The following is a 17,650-nucleotide window of genomic DNA, read 5'->3' on the forward strand; positions in this document are numbered from 1 at the left end:
ACGTAGCGAGTGCTCCCGCATCCTCGCCCCTTTTCATTAAAAGCAACCATCCCATGCAAAATGCAAACGATCAAGACGCCTCATCTCGTTCATTCTTCCCATCTTAACCTCGGACAGCCGCACCCAGCGCGCCACCCGTGAACTGCGTTCCACCAGCTTGTCGCTGCGTGTTGCCGCCCGCCCGTGCTCCTCCTCGGCCCTGTCGTTGTCCTGTCCTCTGTCCTCCTCGGCCTCGGCCGCCTTGTCGCTCAAATGCGTTTGAGGTGCCCTGTGTTCGCTGCTCCAGAGTTCGCTCGTTGGTCTCGATGAGTGCGCTGGCCTTGTCTGACAGGGCAAGAGCCAGGGACTGGAGACGGCTGAGCTCGACACCCTTGCGGAAGATGACAGTAGAGGTGACCTGGTCGAGGGAGGCGGAAAGCTCCTCGTGGCTGATCATCTTGCTGACAACGGCCGAAATCTTGGTAACATCAAGCTCAAACATGGCGCTGAGAGTCTCGATGGAGAGGGTGTCGTAGAAGGGGGCGTAGGTGAAGAGGTAGGTTCGCAGACCCTCCTCTTGGATCTGCTTGGAGAGCATGGCCTTGATCTCCTCGGCGCTGGGCATGAGGTCCCAGATCTTGATGCTGTGGATGAAGCTGATTGACTTCTTCCACTCACCAGCAGCCAGAGCCTTGGAAGCCTGCATCACATGGTCTCGTGTGTTCTCGGGAGGACCAGTGAAGATTTGCCTCTCGTGATACTCGAGCATGCGGCGATAGGTCTTGCTGATGACTCTCTTCTTAACATCCGGTGAAGAACCGGTCTGGGCCAGCAGAGGAATCTCGAGAAGCATGCTGCAGGTCAGGTAGACACACTCGAGGAGCTCAAGGTTGATGTGCATGTGGAAGGGCAGTTGTCGCTGCTTCTCGAGGCGCTCCTGCTCAGGAGACACCTGGTTGTATCGCTGCATCATGACACCCTGGGCGAGCAACTCCTTCTGACGGCCGCTGCCGCAGATTTCTTGCAGAGTGTTCTGGGCATCGTAGACAAGACCCTTGCGGAAAGCGCAGAGACCAACTTGGACCAGAGTTCGGTTGTACAGGATCTGGCTCTGGACGTCAAAGTTGGGGATGTTCTCCTGCAAATGCGACATCAACATCATGTCACGGGCCTTGTAGTACTCGCCGTGGAGGGCGAGGAAGTAAACCTGGCACAGCATGGCTCGGGCACGAATAATACCGTCGCTGTTGCTGAACAGGTAGTTGCAGAGAACATTGACGAGGTTTCCAGCGTTCTGGGCCTGGTCGCGGGGGGTGATGACAGACTCGACCGAGTCGCCAACAGTCTTCCAGCAGTTCTCCTCGAAAGTCTTGACAACCTGGGCGGGCTAATGCGGAGTCAGCAACAAAATCGTTATGATGGTAGCGAGTTTACATACCTTGAAGTAAACGTGTTCCAATCGGCGCATCACAATTCGGTTCACGCTATCTTGAGGAGTTTCCAGGGAGTCGTCCTTTCGGATGTACTCATAGTAGAGGAGGCCGCGGAAGATGATGTTGTAGAGGGCACCCTCGTCTTGCAACCGCTCGATGTACTCGGAGGTGTGGGGGTCGATGCTCTGGAGAGAGCGAACGAGCTCATCGTCAAGTCGCTCAATGTAAGAGACGATGCTTCCGGGAACCTTGATGTGCTTCTCACCAGGCTGCAGAGTAGGGGGCTTCTCGTCATCGTCCCACTCCTCGGCGTTCTCAACGACAACGTAGTCACGGTTCTCCTCGAGGACCTGGAGGAGGCTCGAGAGTTCCTTCTCGGCAGCCTTCCAGTGCTCAAGAGGCATGGCAGAAGCACCACCAGAGCCAAGGTCGAATCGGGCAGAGACAAGAGTGAGGAGGAGACGGATCTTCTGGTAAGGGGTGTTGGCAATCTCGTGCAGCTTCTCCATGACCTTGATCTGCTCAGCACGATCGGTGTTCTTCTTTCCTCGGGACTCCATAATGGTTCGAAGGTGCTTGAAGATGCTCTCGGGAGTGTACTGGAGTGTGCGGCCACCCTTGCCGACGGTAGCAAAACCCTCATCGTCAGCCTCCTCAGTAGGAGCAGCCTCAACCTGGAGAGAGACCTTCTTGGCCTTGACGGGAGCAGCCACAACCTCCTCCTCGGATGACTCCATGAAGCCATCCTTGTCCTCTCGGTAAGAGTCAATCTGACTCTGGTACTCCTTGTTGGTCTTCTTGATCTTTTGCTTGACGGCGTTGAGGGCTCGGGCCTGGGTGGCGTTCATCTTCTTGGGGGTGACCTTCGCCTTGGCCAGTGACTCATTCATAAAGTCCTCGAGCTCAGCGAGAATTCGGATGTAGGGCTTGGGAGGTTTGCTGCCGGGCAGCTTGGTAACCTGGCGGTTGAGCTTGTCATATTCTGCATGTTGTTGTCAGTATTCATATTTGCGAGATGGGTTTGATGATTTCTCGTCATGTCGTACCGGCAGAGATGAGGGTCCAGTCGCCGTTCTTTTGGCCGTTCTCGATCTGCTTGATGGATGCCTCCAGCTCGTCCAGGCGCTTGTCCTTGGCACTCTTGACCTTGCCTCGGTGCTCGTCATCACTCTCATCGCTATCCGAGTCGGATTGTCCGACCAGGAAAGCACTGGCACCCGTCTTCTTCACGCCGCCATCGTCGGAATCATCGCTGTCGCTGTCTTCCTGGGAGGATTCCTCCTGGGAGTCCTCCTGCTCCTCCTCCTCTTCCTCCTCCTCGGAGTAGAGCTCCTCCTCGTCGCTGGAGCTGTCGGTGGAGCTGTCGTCGCCGCCGCGGAAGAATCGAGACATTTTGGGCGAGTTTCTTTGACGCTGAGCCTTGTCTGGTGAGGGTCAGGTTCGCGAGGTGCGTGCGCGGGGTTGTTTCGACGGAACGAAAATTGTTGATTGTGGGAGGTGGGGGCGTGCACCGGGGCTTAACGATACGGCGACTCGCGAGTCACAAGCCTCTCTGCTATCGATAAGCGGGCGGAAAAATCAGATTGATTATGTCAGCGCAGCCCACAACTTAGAGATCGAGTCATTGCAGAGTCATAGGGGGCGACAGTGAGGCTTCAGGGTCTTTCAGGGCATTACAGCGCCCACGAGTCACTGAAGGTGCCCTGTGACAGACCTTTGGTCCGTGACCGGAATACGATCGGCTACCGAAGTACGTACTTTTCTTTCCCGAACTGGTGGCCGCGCCTTGCCTCGTCGAACCGGCGTGCCCTTCTTCGGTCCCCGGCTCCGTAGCAAGAAATTCGAGGTCCGGCAAACCAGTGAGTGCTTCGGCTTCTCGCATTTCTCAGCAAGCATCCACTACCACCACCTCGACCGCCACCATCTGCACCCACCTTCGACCTACAACTCTCCATAAACCGTCGCTATGGCTTCTCTTCACTGCGCGAATGCGCCATCAGCCGCTAGATCCTTTATCCAGCTCGCTCGACGCAGCTATTCCACTGCCGCTTCCCAGTCCTCCACACCCCTCGAGTTCCTCGTCCCGCGATGCGCACCTTCTCCGCTCCGAGTCACCGAGGCTTCGACCACTGCTTCGAGAATACATATCCACACACGCGATTCCAATAATTCCAGGTGGCTTTGGCGTTCCAACTTGCATGCTCCGGCTGTACGAGCGTTTTCCACTTCTGCCGCTCGACAGCAGACACGAGCAATCTTGAACCCGCAGCAAGACGAGGATGGCAACGAGATGATGTTGGAAATTACTGAACGGGCAGCCAAGGTATGTCATGCCATGGGAACCCTTCTCGTCAACTCAGACTAACATTGAGAAGCGCCTCAACAAGATTATGGAAAAGGACGGCAACCCGAACCTCGCACTACGAATCCAAGTCGAAAGCGGCGGCTGCCACGGCTTCCAATACCTCATGAGCCTCATAACTCTACCACCAAAGGACAGCCCAGAATGGTCAAACATTGTCAACGAGGACGACACCATCTTCCAATACATCCCAGAGGACGCCGACCCGGCCACGGCTTCGGAGGACGGTCCGAAGGTCGTGCTCGATGAGCCATCTCTCGATCTCCTCAAGGGCAGCAAGGTGGACTTCACAATGGAGCTGATCGGCTCTCAATTCAAGATTGTCGATAACCCATTTGCTACTAGCAGTTGTGGGTGTGGTACTAGCTTCGACATCAAGATGTAGAATCCCAACAGGTTTGGACATGGAGGTTAAAGAGCCGGATGACATAGACATAGACAATTGTTCTCCACATGTAGACTAGGATTATTAATACCCCTCTTCAAACAAGATCTTTCCGAGGTCGTCCTTCCCAGGGACTCAGAGACTCACGGAGACAAGGCAGATCGGTACAGCATCAGTCACAATTCACATCATTTGGCCATCAGGGTCATCACGAATGTTTGAAATCTCGGGTGTCATTCATCAAGGTATCAATTGCCAAATCCCTGTCGTGATATGAACGCCGAGCAGCCATGCAAATCTTTTTGAATCCGTTAAGGTCCTAACCATTCCCATTTAACCATTTTCCGAGAATAACCATCTTAGTTCATCTGGCGGACGAGGGCGTTGATGGCCTCCTCACGGTTACCAAGGTCACCACCCTCAATGAAGTGCTTGAACTTGCGGGGGCGGAAGCCACCGTTGGGGTTGGAGAGCTTGAAGGGCCAGAGGAAGTTGGAGGCCTGCTTGAAGTTGGGGCCGACGGTGTAGATCTCGTGGATGAGATCCTCAACGCAGACAATGCCGTACTTGCCGAGGGACTCCTCGACAATGGCGTTGTCAGTGAGGGCAATCCGCTGCTTGTTGACCTTTCCGTAGCCACGCTTGTAGACGAGCTCCTTGACGGTCTTCAGGTTGGGGTAACCGTAGGCGATCCAGGGCTCGACGACCTTGAGCATCTCAGTGGTGGCCTTGGTGACCTTGATGAAGACACCGTTGTTGATCTGGAGGAGACGGAGGAGCTGGAGGATCTTGCGGGGCTTGGGGGGCATCTTGTTGATACCCTTGATGCGGACGACGAAGATGAGCTTAGCCTCAGCGGGGATGTAGGCAGAGTCCTCGCTCTTGGCAACGCGGTGGAGGCGGATCTTCTCACGCTCAGCATCGCGGTACTCCTTGACGTACTTCTCAGCACGCTTGAAGATGACGCCACGCTTCTCCTTGTTGGCCTATTGTACTTGTCAGTCACAGGTCTTTGAACAAGTATGCAGGAATCATGTGTTTCAATCAGGCATTGTCAGACCCGAAAGAAGGTTAACTATCAACAGCATCGAGTGTGTCTAGTTGATGTGTATGTTTTCCATCATATGCCAAAGGAGACGGTAGGGTGGTACTCACAGCCTTCTGCTTCTGGATGGCGTCGGTGCGCTCAGCGCGGGCCTTCTCCTGAGACTTGCGCTTCTTGAGAAGGGTCTCAGGGACCAGGATCTGGTCGTTGGTAGGGACGCTATTGATCAGATTAGTTCGAAGTCCGAATACCACAGATGTGGTATGGAACAGAGCGCCGGTGCGAGAACTGTTGCAAGCAGCATTCTCCGCCTTGGCTAACTCGAAAGATGATTTTGATCGGTGAGCTGAGAGGTCCTCGACACGTAGTGTCTGTAGGCGGTGCCATCTCGTAGCCGCTCATCCGACAACACTCCAGACAAGATGTCCGGAAGAAGTAGTCAAGGGATGGGATTGCGGTGCGTGTTTCAGCAGACCACAAGCATCCAGTGACAATGATTTTAGGAGCGAAGAGTTTGCATCTTCATCTCCAACACCCCAAGCAACATCTCTCAACACACAAGCCATGTTCCAGACCTGGGCAATTGAGGGAGAAACCCGAGAAAGATCGAGCTGGCAGGCCAGCGAAACTCGAAAGAGGGTCGAGGATCGCGGCTTTCCAGCGAGAGGACCACGATTAATCCGCAAGCGAGAGAGAACTCGGGAGACCGGTGCATCTGCCCATATTGTCCACGTCTTCAGGGAGGAAGCACATACGTAGCACCCATTTTGTCGGCGACGGCTGTTGGGATGGTCGGTTAGTGGTTGTCGGTTGGGGAGGCTGTAGAGAGAAGAAGAGAAGGGGAAGCTCTTTTTCTGGGGGGGAATTACAATGAGTGGGTCCCTCGTCTGCGAAAAAAAAAATATTCCCTGCTAGGGCTTGGACCTTTTTTCCCCCCGCGCACCATAATTTGCGTGTGGTTTTCTGCCGCACCCCACCGCTCGAGCGGGCAAATCCACCACCACCAAACTGGCACCTCGCGAGAAATCAGTTTGGAGAACCTCATTCTCAACCGCCAAGTGACGAGTAACCAGAAGTCGCCCATTTCAAAATGCCCCCCAAGAAGGTCGCCCGTGCTCCCCAGGAGAACATCTCCCTGGGCCCCTCCGTCCGCGATGGTATGCGCCCGCGTCGAACCGAACGAGAAACGAAAAGACTAACAGTTTTTGCACAGGCGAGCTCGTCTTCGGTGTCGCCCGTATCTTCGCCTCCTTCAACGATACCTTCGTCCACGTCACCGATCTGAGGTTCGTCAACCCGTGAACAAGGAGAAGAGCTGGTTGCGGCTATGAAAAATTGTACGGTTCATTGTGGCTAACTTGGGTGATTCCAGTGGCCGTGAGACCATCTGCCGTGTTACTGGTGGTATGAAGGTCAAGGCCGATCGCGACGAGTCCTCCCCCTACGCTGCCATGTTGGCTGCTCAGGACGTCGCTGCCCGCTGCAAGGAGCTTGGCATCAACGCTCTTCATATCAAGATCCGTGCCACTGGTGGTAAGTTCTGACTTGTCTAGGCGCATCAGACTCATGCTAATTCACCCCTCCAGGTAACGGTACCAAGACCCCCGGCCCCGGTGCCCAGTCCGCTCTCCGCGCTCTGGCTCGTGCTGGCATGAAGATCGGTCGCATTGAGGACGTCACTCCCACTCCTTCCGACTCTACCCGCAGAAAGGGTGGTCGCCGTGGTCGCCGTCTCTGAGCTGCTCACAATTGGGTGGCTTGGATCGGACAGGAGATTCGCTATCTGGTTTCTCTGTGGCGTTGAGAATCACGAGGAGAACGGCCAATGCGCCTGGTCTCCAGTCTATCCTGCTATGCCTGTTCCGGTTATGGGTTAGGACGCAGTAGACAGTTATGAATTCGCCCGAAGAAGGCCTATGAATCATCCTCCTTGTCAGACCAACTCTCCTTCGTGAGACTTTGATTTATGATGCAACATGGACATAGTTTCTCGTTGGCCATGATGATGAGCAAGAAGAAAAAAAAGCATATGAATTTCTCAAGTCGCGGTATCTATTATATGTGATCTTGTAGTATCCGAACGCCTCGCCGAACGACCAGCCAATTCATGATCCCCCTCGAGGATTTCATCCTCGATTCAGCCTCCCTCTCCATCACTTCACTCCCAGCTTCAATGTCCAGATTCCTCTGCCCGTGCCGCCAGACTTGTTGAGCACGGCAACTCTATCCAGGGCAGCTTTGAACTCGTCGCTCTGTTTCTTGTTTGGACAGTACGGGTTGAAATGGTCCACCAGCATCTTGCTGGGAACCCGGCCGCCCTGACGGTTAATGAAGGTTTTGATCATCGCCACGAAGTCCTTTGCCTTGAGATTCCTGTCCGAGCCTGGGGTACCGGATCGTGAGCTGCTTCCACTTCCACCGTCGAGACCTTGACGATCAGCCAGGTTACTAATAATGCCTGTCGAGCCAGGTCCCCCACGCCGACGGTTACCTCCTGGGCGACCAGCCTGTCCAACCTCTCCGGTCCATGTCACAGTACCGATCGGGACTCTGCGTGCCTCTAAGCCAGCCTGACGAAGATGTGCCGCGGCTTGGCGGGCGACTTGGTTCGCCTCATGTCGAAGGACAGACATGTCCGCCTTGGCTTTCTGGGGCCCGTTGACGATTTGTTCATGATCGTAGGCGCTGTTGACAGACTTCGCAAAGATGCCCTCCAGCATGCGCTTCTCATCATGAGCAGACTTGTCTTCTTTGAACTCCTCCATAGCAGCCACTAGATCCATCTGCTGGAGTTCTCTACCCTCAACGTCGTTGGTGTCACGTCCAATGCTGCTGATGGGTTGTACGTTCTGGTCTCCGCCCTCTCCTCCATCAGCATTAGCCAAGTCAACTTCAGCCCCTTTGAAGACTTCACTTCGTTGAGCTCCCGCCTCTCCCACTGGGTTGAAACTGAAGAGATCGTAGAGGTCTGACAGATCATAGCTGCTTCGCTGCTTTGGATCCTTCAGCACCTTGTTGGTCATGAACTGCTTGAAGATCTGACGATGATAAATCTTCTCCTCGATCGTTCCCTCAGTCATCAAGCGGTAGATCTTCACTGGCTTCTTCTGACCCAGCCTCCATGCTCTTTCTCTGGCCTGGAGATCAGTCGACGGGTTCCAGTCTGGGTCAAAGATGATGATCCGGTCAGCGCCCGTCAAGTTCGTTCCCAATCCTCCGGTTCTCGTTGTCATGAGGAACACGTGGATGTTTGGATCTTCGTTAAACTTGTCAATCATGGGCTGACGTTGGTCGACGGGGGTTTCTCCATCCATTCGAACATAGCTGATGTCACATTCTCTGATACATTTCTCGATAATGTTGAGCATTTGCTTTCCTTGGGAAAACAGAAGAGTCTTGTGACCATTGGGGATCATGACCTTTTGCAGCAAATCTTTGGTCAGCTGGAGTTTGGCGGAAAGCTTGGGGTTGCCAAAGTCGTATCCGTCTTTGCTTCCAAGACTCTTGTCCAGCAGATCGGGGTGATTGCAGATCTTGCGGAGAATATCGATCCCATAAAGGGATTGTCGTGTTCGGGATAAGATGGACGAGACCTCATCAGATTTAAGAAATGTCTCATAGGCTTTGCGTTGCCCATCTGTCAGCTTGCAAAACAAGACCTGCTCCGTCTTCTCGGGGAGATCAGCAGCAACGTCGACTTTCAATCGCTGGAGTAGGTACTCGCTGATTGTCTCCTTCAGAGCTTCGGCACATTTCTCTGCAGTCATGACTTGCAAGTTGGAGGCATTGGCATAACCGCCTTGCCGAATTGGGATCTCAAACTGTGTTCTGAAATTGACAAGCGTTCCCAGGCGCATAGGGTAGATGAAGTCAAACAGAGACCATAGCTCGGTCAGATTGTTTTGAACGGGTGTTCCTGAAAGGATGACACGGTTGGGGGTGTTGAGTTCTTTGCAGGTGACCGTGATCTCAGCATTGGGATTACGAATCTTGTGTCCTTCATCAAGAACGGCATAGTCCCATTGAACTGGCAGTAGGGTGTCTGCGTAAGTCTGAAGGCCGGCATAGGTCGTCACCAGAACATGGCCATTCTTGACAACTCCGTTGACAATCCTTCTTGCAGCCTTCTCTGATTTGGTCGCGAGAGGCTTGAAATGATCCAAATCTGCCTCGTCCTCGGCTTTAGGATCCATCATTCCGCTACCAGAAGCGTGGAGGATTGCCACACGAAGGGGTGGCCACCAGCGATGAAACTCGCTTACCCATTGTCGTAGGAGCGTGGCTGGAGCAACAATAATGACAGGGCGTGTGAGCTTTTTGCTGTAGTGAAGAGCCGCGAGGAATGCGATCAGTTGCACAGTCTTGCCCAATCCCATCTCATCGCCCACGATGCCTCCAACATGCTGCTTGTAGAGTTCCGCAAGCCACTGGACACCAGTCTTCTGGTATCCGAAAAGGGAGGGGTGAATATCCCCAGGGAGTTTGAGTCCCTCCCCAAAATGGTGATCTGGAAAGTCTGGAGCAGGCTTGAACCATTCCTCTTCCTCCTCGTCGCTCTGGTCGGCGTCGCCGCCGGTCTCAGTTCCCTGTCTGCGTGCTCGTCTCGCGCGACTTCTTCGGGTGACCCAATCGTTCAGCCTCTTCTTGTAGTGCGCCGCGTTTCCGTCATCGATCTTGCTAAGATCAATCGCGTTTTGCTCGACGAGTTTAGCTTTGGCCTTCGCCTTGCGGCGTTGTTCCCGGACGAGATCATCCTCGGTTCCTTGCTGCCAAACAGCATCATCTCCTGATTCAGAACCAGGGGTTCCTTCAGGCTCAAAATCGGCAGATGGGCTTCGATCTCTCTGAATACGTCTCTTCTTCCTTGGTCGGAGAGAAAACTCAGTCTCAACTGCCGTGGTCTCTGGCTTGGTCACCGGCTTAGTCGTTTCGGGCTCGAGCTCGTCAGCAAAGCCAGGGCGCCGGAGGCGTTGGTGAGAGGTCGGGCCTGCGAACTCCTCATCTAACTGCTCTGCCGCAGCCTCTTCCTCTGCATCCAAAATCGTATCCGCGAGCTGTCCCTCAATGCCGGCTGGTCGTGGTCCACCAATCTTGGCGAAAGGCGTAATCTTGCCAGTTCGGATGAGAAACTCGCGATTGCTTTCGCCTGGAAGCTTCTTGGATTTGGCTTGCTTTGAATCCTCGACAGGGTTCTCCTGGTGTCGCTTCTCGATACGTGCTTGAAAATCCGAGATGTCGCTGCTGACTTGCTGAATCTCGTCATCCAACTTGGCGATTTCCTTCTGGATATTTCGGGACTGGTAAATGTTTGTGCCTACTTTCTCGAGGCGCTTCTTCTCCTTGTCCAACTGTAATTGAAGCCGATGTTTGGTTGCTTGCAGCTTGTCGATACGATTCTGATCCTTCTTGTCATCGGCTTCCATCAACGCAGCGTTGGCTTGGAGAGTGATGTCTCGTTCAAGTTCATTCTGATCTCGGACAGCACCAGTCAGGTTCCGAAGCGCATCTTCCTCGTTCAGGCCCTCCGTCGTGGGCTGTTCCTCGTTGTCATCTTGGGAAGCACCTGCTTGCGCGGCGGCGAGCATTCGATCGCGAAGTGCGGCTCGATCAACCGCTTGGTTCTCCGAGTCTGCATCTTCTGATGCCATGATGGAAGACGGGTTTCGGTGGGTAGGAAAGCGACGTAGGTGCAGATGCTCTTGAAAGGAAAGTGATGAGAGGAGCAGGTCAGTTTGCTCCCGGAAGCAGAGGAATCAGCGTGAACAGTGAATCACAGTCTGACTATTCCAGTGGCATCTTCTTGAGCGGAAAGATGGCGGTTGTATGTGGCAAAAAGGAAAGAGTCTTGGAGGCAAGCGTGAATGAGATGGTGAGTGTTGCTCTTGATGTTGACACCGTTAGGCACCATGTGCAACCCGGATGGCTCTTCCCCGCAGTATGTTCTCCAGAACTGCAGCCTCAAGAGGAAAATAGAAGGAAAAGCAGAAAATTTCAGGCGTGTAGACACAACACTCAGTTGTGAATAGGTCAAGTTGAAGCTATTGTTCACTATCGCAATGACGCACAGGAGTTGAGTGCGACTAAGCCGGAGGAATTTAGATGACACGCGCGCGCTGATTGGTGCACTCGAAATTTCTAGGCACCAGGTGGGTGTGGATTTCTAATCTAGCACCTGGCGTTCGGGATTCGGGAAGAGGTACCTCTCTCATGAAGCTCTCCAAATTCCGACAGGCAAAGGAGAGAGGTGGATGAGCAATCAAGCAAAACAATGCAGTTCTATATACTCGAGTATCGGACAATTTCAGAGTTCTAATTCTATATTTCAAATACGAAATACGTTAGTAGTTGCCCTTTCAATGCATTCGTGGCTGCCTACATCTGTATTCCGCACCCGCTTGATGCCTGCTTCTGAGCTGATACAGTGTATTTATAGGCGCAATCACGCCAATAAACACTGTACTACCAACTCCACAGCCCCAGCATTCATCTCAGATCACCAGCCTCATTTCAACCTCACCTGAAGTACGATGCCAATATCACACGGCATTCGTTTCGACTTTCACGGCCTACCTTGTCAGCTCCAGTATATTTTCACTCTGAGTCAACCCCTGGTTTTCAGCACTTCATCGTAAGCACTTTTCGGTCCTCCTTGCCGCATCGGTCACCCAGGGGGTCATTCGAGCCGCCTTGGCAAAACATTATACCGCGAAGACGATACGCTCGCTCTATAGCGTTACCAGACATGAGACCTCTTCCATTCGGATCAAACGTATTCCATCGCCTCAAGTCTACTAGCCATCAACGGCCAATCCAGCTCTCATCAATCAGGATGTACTCTCAAAGACCATCATGGCTCGAAGCCTTCTACAATGACTCGGGTCTACCCCCAAAGTTATTTGCCTGGAAGCCTTCAAATCTCAATTGTGATTCCAACCTTGGTACTTCTTCAAGCGCTTCGACCTCAAGTGTCTCAGGCGACTCGGAACAGCGCATATATGTCCTAGGACTTGGCAACTTGGGCCGACTTTTCGCAAGCTCTCTGGCACAAGCACCTGAAAGGCCTCCTATAACGCTCGTTGTGCACAGAAAAGAGCTTCTGACACAATGGGTGGAAGGTCAAGGCATCGAGTTGTTGCGCTCAGGCACACTAGAGAGGAACAAGGACTTTGACATTGAGTGGTGGACAGAGTCCAAGCCAGAAACTGGTCCGGTCAGCGAGGTTGCTCAAGGCGGAAAGCTGAAGAATCTAATCATCACCACCAAAGCCTCTGCGGCACTGCCACAAGTTGATCGGGCTCGAGGATATCTGGATCGAAACAGCACCGTCGCCTTTGCTCAGAATGGAATGTCCAAACTCTGGCCGCCTCATGGGCCGGCTTATGCCAACCATCGATTTGCAGTTGGTGACGCACCCAACTTCTTGGCCTGCGTAACAACACACGGGGTTACCTCTCAGGGACCGTTCAGAAGTCTGCACGCTTCTCAGGCGGACGTCACAGTTGGGTCCGTTCTCCCAAATGAGTCATCGAGTGAGCAAAGTGCATACTTGATGAAGCAGATGCTCCAGGCACCTCATCTCAACGCCAGATCAGTTTCTAGAGGAGAGCTCTGGATTCTACAGTTGGAGAAGCTGGCTGTAAATGCCGTTATCAACCCTTTGACGGCCATTCTAGGGTGCAAGAATGGTGCTCTATTCACAGAGCCTGATGGAGTAATCGCAACCATCATCGATCAACTTCTAAGCGAGGCAAGCCACGTTCTGCAGCTTCTCGTTGCTCACGAAAGCAGTGCAGAAGTCATTGGACGGTCGTCCAGCCAAGATGATACAGCAGCAACGCAGGCAGACACGAGACTTGACCTGTCTCCAAGCAGCCTGCATGAGAGATTCTCTCAGCCACACTTGAAGGAGATGGTGTACCGAGTGGGTCACAAGGTGAAGGACAACACCAGCTCCATGCTGCAAGACGTGCGCGCCGGCAGATCAACCGAGATCAGGGACTTCAACGGCTGGCTAGTTGAGACAGCTGCCTTCCTGGACAGAAGCTTGGACGTGGCAGGCCATCGTGCAATGGTGGACCTGGTAGAGGGAGGCCAGACCCTGGATGTGGATCGTCTCGGAGCGCGTCTCAACGGTTCCGGCGCAGGCGCCAGAAAATAGACAAGAAGGAGAATAAATGAGGGATCTCGGAAGGTGCCCTATCACAAGTTGAGATCAATCCCGAGTCATCCTCCCTCCACAAGCTTGGAGAGATGGGAAGCATTGGCCATGGGGTCTGAGAGAGGGCAGACCTTCAAGGACGGGCCTTGACCTAGAACTAGTTTGACTAGGGTCAGCCGCGATCGGCTCCGGGCCAACCTCGACGACGACGCTACTCTATTGTCCCTTCTTGTCGTCGTCGAGGGCTCGCTCGCGTCCCGTTTGGGAAACCGAACCTCGTACCGCCGAAGGAAACTTGGCTTTGGACAAGGTCCTTCTTGGCAATTCCCGCAAGTGGCGTGTTTTGTTTCGTTTGCCTCTGTCCCTGTCCGTTTCGTCAACCTTCCGGCTCTCGTTGCCAGGGGGTGTGGGAGGGCGAGGGCGAGCAACACTTATAACATCCGTGATATAGGGCCATAAGACAGGCGAGTATCGACTCGCGCTAGCCACCACAAATCGAATGCCCTGCCAACCGCAGCCAAACGAAACATTCGTTTTAGGGGCCCTTTACTTCTTTCTTGTCCCGTGGGGCAAAAAAGGGCAAGGGGCTTGTTTCCATCTTGACCCATACCCAAAGAAACAGCGTCGCACTGCATCACCACCAAAGCCGGTGTCGCGCCTCTCCTCCTCAAAAGAGGGCGGCCGATGCTACCTCGGGACCCGGCCATTATAGCCCCAGGGATCTGTTGACGAGAGAGAAAAAAAAAAGCCTTTGCTGCCTTGCCAGCCGCCGGCCAGTGAGGTGAGGTGTGAGGTGACAAATCCATGACGAAGCTCTCTGTCCTCTTGGTCTCCCTCCCTCCCTCGTTGCCCCGTCTGCCTGCCCGAGACACATCGCTACTCTATGTACCGTACCCGTGCCCCCCGGGATGGGGACGGAGACGGGGACGGGGACGCGAGACAGGCCGTACGATCCAGTTTCAAGCTTGATTCTGACAGATCGGGCTGGGTTTGGTCTGGAGCAGAGACAAGACCACCAACCACCCACGGCCCTTCGCTTAGAAACTGCGCGTCGGAGATTTCTCACGACATGTTTCAGCGGGCTAACCTTCTTGTCTGCTTGCTTGCTTGCTCCCTGGTTGCACACACACAGACACACACACACATGCTGCCATGCCATGCCGGGCTAGGCCATGTCATGTCCATGTCCTTTCCCCATGCCATCCATCGCCTGCTTCTACCGGACCACCTCTCAAACCCTCCCTTGTCAGGCTCCTCCCGACGTGACACTCCCCGGAATGCTCAACAGATGCTCGATGGGACCCCGACATGATGCCCATCTTGCATCATCACCCAGTCAGCCGCCTTGCTCCTCCCAGCTTTCTCCAGCCTCCCTTCTTTCTTCACCGTAACCACGTCACCATGAAACACGCGCGGCTCACCGCAAAGAGTTGTTTTGAGTCCCCCTTCACACTACGCCGTCCTCGAATGTTCTAGGCTCTGCCTCTGTCTCTCTCACCAAGTGCCCTCCTCCCCCCCCTTCTTCCGTTTAGCGCCCTGCGAGTCGCATGCCATGCCATGCCATGCGATGTGATAGCCCATCGTCCTGCGGGGCGCTCCAAGTCCAGCCGACCAACCAAGCAGAACAGACTGACAAGAAGGAGACTCGGGAGAGAGACGAGAGAGTGAGATCGGGCCTTTTGTTTTCTTGTCTCGCTCGCTCGCCTTCTTAGACCACCGTCAAGGTATCACGAGGCTTCTCGGAGTCAAGGCTCAAAGCCGTTCAAAGCCCCGGGGTGACACAGAGGCCGTCTATACTCGTTTCATCGGTTCGATCCGCTCGGCGACAAAACAAACAGACACCAGTGAGAGCTTCCACCAGTCGGCAACTACGGCGATCGGGCCGCCGGCTGCTGTACTGTACCGTACCTACGTGGCAAGGTCCCGCCCTCCCTATATCACCGTCTACCGTAGCTCTTATATCCCAAGGGGCCAAGTCCAAGCCCAAGCCCAAGGGGGGGGAGGACGAAGCGCGGAGTGGCAGGGGATGGGTGCTTCGCTGTCAACTGTTAGAGCATAAACGTTACCTTTTGCCTCCAGGTCAAATGTGGAGAGTGATCCGGTGAAGCAAGGCGGCCGGGGGGTTGGGTTATTAGTTAGTTTGCTAGCTCAGGCAGCTCTTCAGATCCGAGGAACTTTGGGCGCGTCTTGAGGACAGACTTCCGGACGTATATCGCAATTCTCAACCTCAACTATAGGGCCAAAACGCAGAGGGTATAGGGATCCATTTTTTTCGCTATCGTAGTGCCGCTGGCATGAAACTCAAGAGGAGCCTCATGGCGTGATTTCAGTGACGATCCAGCAGATCCTCTTCCTCTGTGATCTAGCCCGCTTTTCTCCAAGTCCACCCAAGGTCGGTGCTGTGCTGTGCTATACTCCAAAAGACGACGCCTCGTGTCTCTGTCCTGTCCCTCCCTGTCAGCGCCTGCTTACTGCTCTCCAGCTTTTCCTTTCCTTTCCTTTTCCTCTCGTCAAGTAATAGCAGACATGCCCCTGCCTTCGCCAATCTGCAAAATGTAGTACACCAATCTTAGTACAACCCTCCAAACAAGATAAGTTCCGTCATGCCCAACCAAAACCCGAAGAGACCTGTGTCATCCCGGTCTCAACGGTCAAAAAGAAAGCAAAAAAGTAATAATAGTAAAAAATAAAGGAAATGAGAAAATGTGCTCAGCCACAAATAATCCCAAGCGATTGGACGGTTCCCCTGGCTGAAGGATGGGGAGCATTAGGTGCATGTAAATAATTCTCTCTCCTTTTCCGGGGTTCCCAAGTCTATAGTTTTCGTAAAGTGACATAGGAGATCATAGACGTTCAGCTGCAAGCATAGAGTACAAGGCAATTTCTAAGAAGGTGGAAATCGGGAAGTGAAATACAGAATTAGCGTGAAAGGGGTAATGGGGAAAAGAGGTCAGGATCCAAACGTGAAAAATAATGATGCGACCTGCAAACATGGGATTGAGAGAATAGTACAGAGATGAGAAAAAGAAATCAAGTCGTAGAATGTGTTCTTCTGTCCTGGTCCGGTCTGACCCGTGTGTTCAGGCTGTCGTCTCTAAAAAGATGTTCCGTTCAAAGTGATGGTGATGTCAGGTTATCCAACGGGACAACGGGGATAAAAACAATGGTTGAATGCGGTTCCGGGAGGTAAGCGAGTGTCTTCGAGGCTCCGCGGTTCCGTTGCAAGTTGGTGTGTGTGTGTTTGAAAGAGTGTCGTTTGGGGGGCGGTGTGTATCGTCGTTCCGTTGATTTCGCCCTCCGTCTTCGTGGGTCGGACGGTTTCTGGCATTACTGAAGTTGCTGTGAGTATATTGCGTCTCCAGGTTCGGGAACCGAGGCAACAACAGGTGATAGTGACTGTGAAAGAGTTGCCAGAGTCGTAGTGTCTCCAGATACGAGTTGTTCGGCTCTCTCCCGGCACGCCGCGGGAGTGAATCCGGTGCCAACCTTATTAGCTACGATTCTCCATTTCTCGTTCTCGTAGTCCTGGAGTGCGGTTCGAAGTTTTTGGTCCTACGGCAGAGTTAGTACGGTATCCCGGCAAATAACAGTATGGATGACAAGGTCTACTAGTCTAGTAGCAACAGGGGCTTCTCTTACCGTCTCCTCTGTCCAGTTTGTAGTCTTGGCCTTGAGTTTGGTACAATACCGCACCTGTAACGTCCCAGAAGAGCGCCCAGGGAAGAAATCCGCAATTTGCTTCCATGTGAGGTTCTTGTTCTCCTTCAGCTCGATCAACAGCTGGTCATCCTCGGGTGTGAATTTTAGTTTTGGTCCTCGAGGACGAGGTGCCGGGGCAGGCATCCCTGCTTGACCCACGACGCTTGGAGCTCCTCCTCCCCCGTCGTCGCGACGCATCATCTTTGAAGGGGGTCCCGAGTCCGGGAGGTGGTGGTGGTGATGTATCGGCGGCGGTTGGGACACGGCGGCAGCGGCAGCTTGGGCGTATGCAGCCCCCAGGGGGGTCTGTTGCATGCCGCTGAGGTCTGAGTGCTCCAGGTCTCCTAGGCCTGTAACGGAGAGGTCGAGTTCACTTGGCCGTGGCCGCTTGGAGCTGGAGCCGGGGTGAGTTGGCGGCGTCGGAGTCGACATGGCCTGGTACATGGGCGCCATGACTTGACCTGGTGCGCCAAACTGCGGCGGCCCAAGACGATGATGGCCCATTTGGGATGGGTCCATCACCATCTGGGGTGAAGGGTGCTGCTGGTGATGCTGGGCCATGGCTGCGTGCTGGACGTGAGGGTTGGCG

At 53.8% G+C, this 17,650-nt stretch overlaps 7 protein-coding genes across 7 annotated transcripts; 3 read left to right on the top strand and 4 right to left on the bottom strand.

Moving 5' to 3' along the window:
• Positions 1-103: 103 nt before the first annotated feature.
• On the bottom strand, positions 104-2,804 carry NCS54_00842300 (Eukaryotic translation initiation factor 3 subunit C; the record flags this gene model as incomplete). Its single annotated transcript, XM_053153809.1, has 3 exons — positions 104-1,366; positions 1,418-2,394; positions 2,459-2,804. The coding sequence occupies 3 exons, from the start codon at positions 2,802-2,804 to the stop codon at positions 104-106; spliced, it is 2,586 nt and encodes an 861-aa protein (XP_053009784.1).
• Positions 2,805-3,378: 574 nt separating this feature from the next.
• Positions 3,379-4,159, top strand: NCS54_00842400 (Fe-S-biosyn domain-containing protein; the record flags this gene model as incomplete). Its single annotated transcript, XM_053153810.1, has 2 exons — positions 3,379-3,735; positions 3,788-4,159. 2 exons carry the CDS (start codon positions 3,379-3,381, stop codon positions 4,157-4,159), a joined length of 729 nt encoding a protein of 242 aa, XP_053009785.1.
• A 359-nt stretch (positions 4,160-4,518) lies between these two features.
• NCS54_00842500 (Hypothetical protein) lies at positions 4,519-5,606 on the bottom strand (the record flags this gene model as incomplete). Its single annotated transcript, XM_053153811.1, has 3 exons — positions 4,519-5,145; positions 5,315-5,520; positions 5,567-5,606. The coding sequence occupies 3 exons, from the start codon at positions 5,604-5,606 to the stop codon at positions 4,519-4,521; spliced, it is 873 nt and encodes a 290-aa protein (XP_053009786.1).
• A 688-nt stretch (positions 5,607-6,294) lies between these two features.
• Positions 6,295-6,942, top strand: NCS54_00842600 (Hypothetical protein; the record flags this gene model as incomplete). The annotated part of the gene is made up of 4 exons (XM_053153812.1): positions 6,295-6,361; positions 6,418-6,490; positions 6,577-6,737; positions 6,791-6,942. 4 exons carry the CDS (start codon positions 6,295-6,297, stop codon positions 6,940-6,942), a joined length of 453 nt encoding a protein of 150 aa, XP_053009787.1.
• Positions 6,943-7,357: 415 nt separating this feature from the next.
• On the bottom strand, positions 7,358-10,852 carry NCS54_00842700 (Transcription-coupled repair protein CSB/RAD26; the record flags this gene model as incomplete). Its single annotated transcript, XM_053153813.1, has 1 exon — positions 7,358-10,852. One exon carries the CDS (start codon positions 10,850-10,852, stop codon positions 7,358-7,360), a length of 3,495 nt encoding a protein of 1,164 aa, XP_053009788.1.
• A 1,181-nt stretch (positions 10,853-12,033) lies between these two features.
• NCS54_00842800 (Hypothetical protein) lies at positions 12,034-13,362 on the top strand (the record flags this gene model as incomplete). Its single annotated transcript, XM_053153814.1, has 1 exon — positions 12,034-13,362. One exon carries the CDS (start codon positions 12,034-12,036, stop codon positions 13,360-13,362), a length of 1,329 nt encoding a protein of 442 aa, XP_053009789.1.
• A 3,327-nt stretch (positions 13,363-16,689) lies between these two features.
• Positions 16,690-17,622, bottom strand: NCS54_00842900 (Hypothetical protein; the record flags this gene model as incomplete). Its single annotated transcript, XM_053153815.1, has 2 exons — positions 16,690-16,914; positions 17,002-17,622. The coding sequence occupies 2 exons, from the start codon at positions 17,620-17,622 to the stop codon at positions 16,690-16,692; spliced, it is 846 nt and encodes a 281-aa protein (XP_053009790.1).
• Positions 17,623-17,650: the final 28 nt, after the last annotated feature.

Source organism: Fusarium falciforme, chromosome 6 (genome assembly GCF_026873545.1).
Source record: "Fusarium falciforme chromosome 6, complete sequence".
Lineage (NCBI taxonomy): Eukaryota > Fungi > Ascomycota > Sordariomycetes > Hypocreales > Nectriaceae > Fusarium > Fusarium falciforme.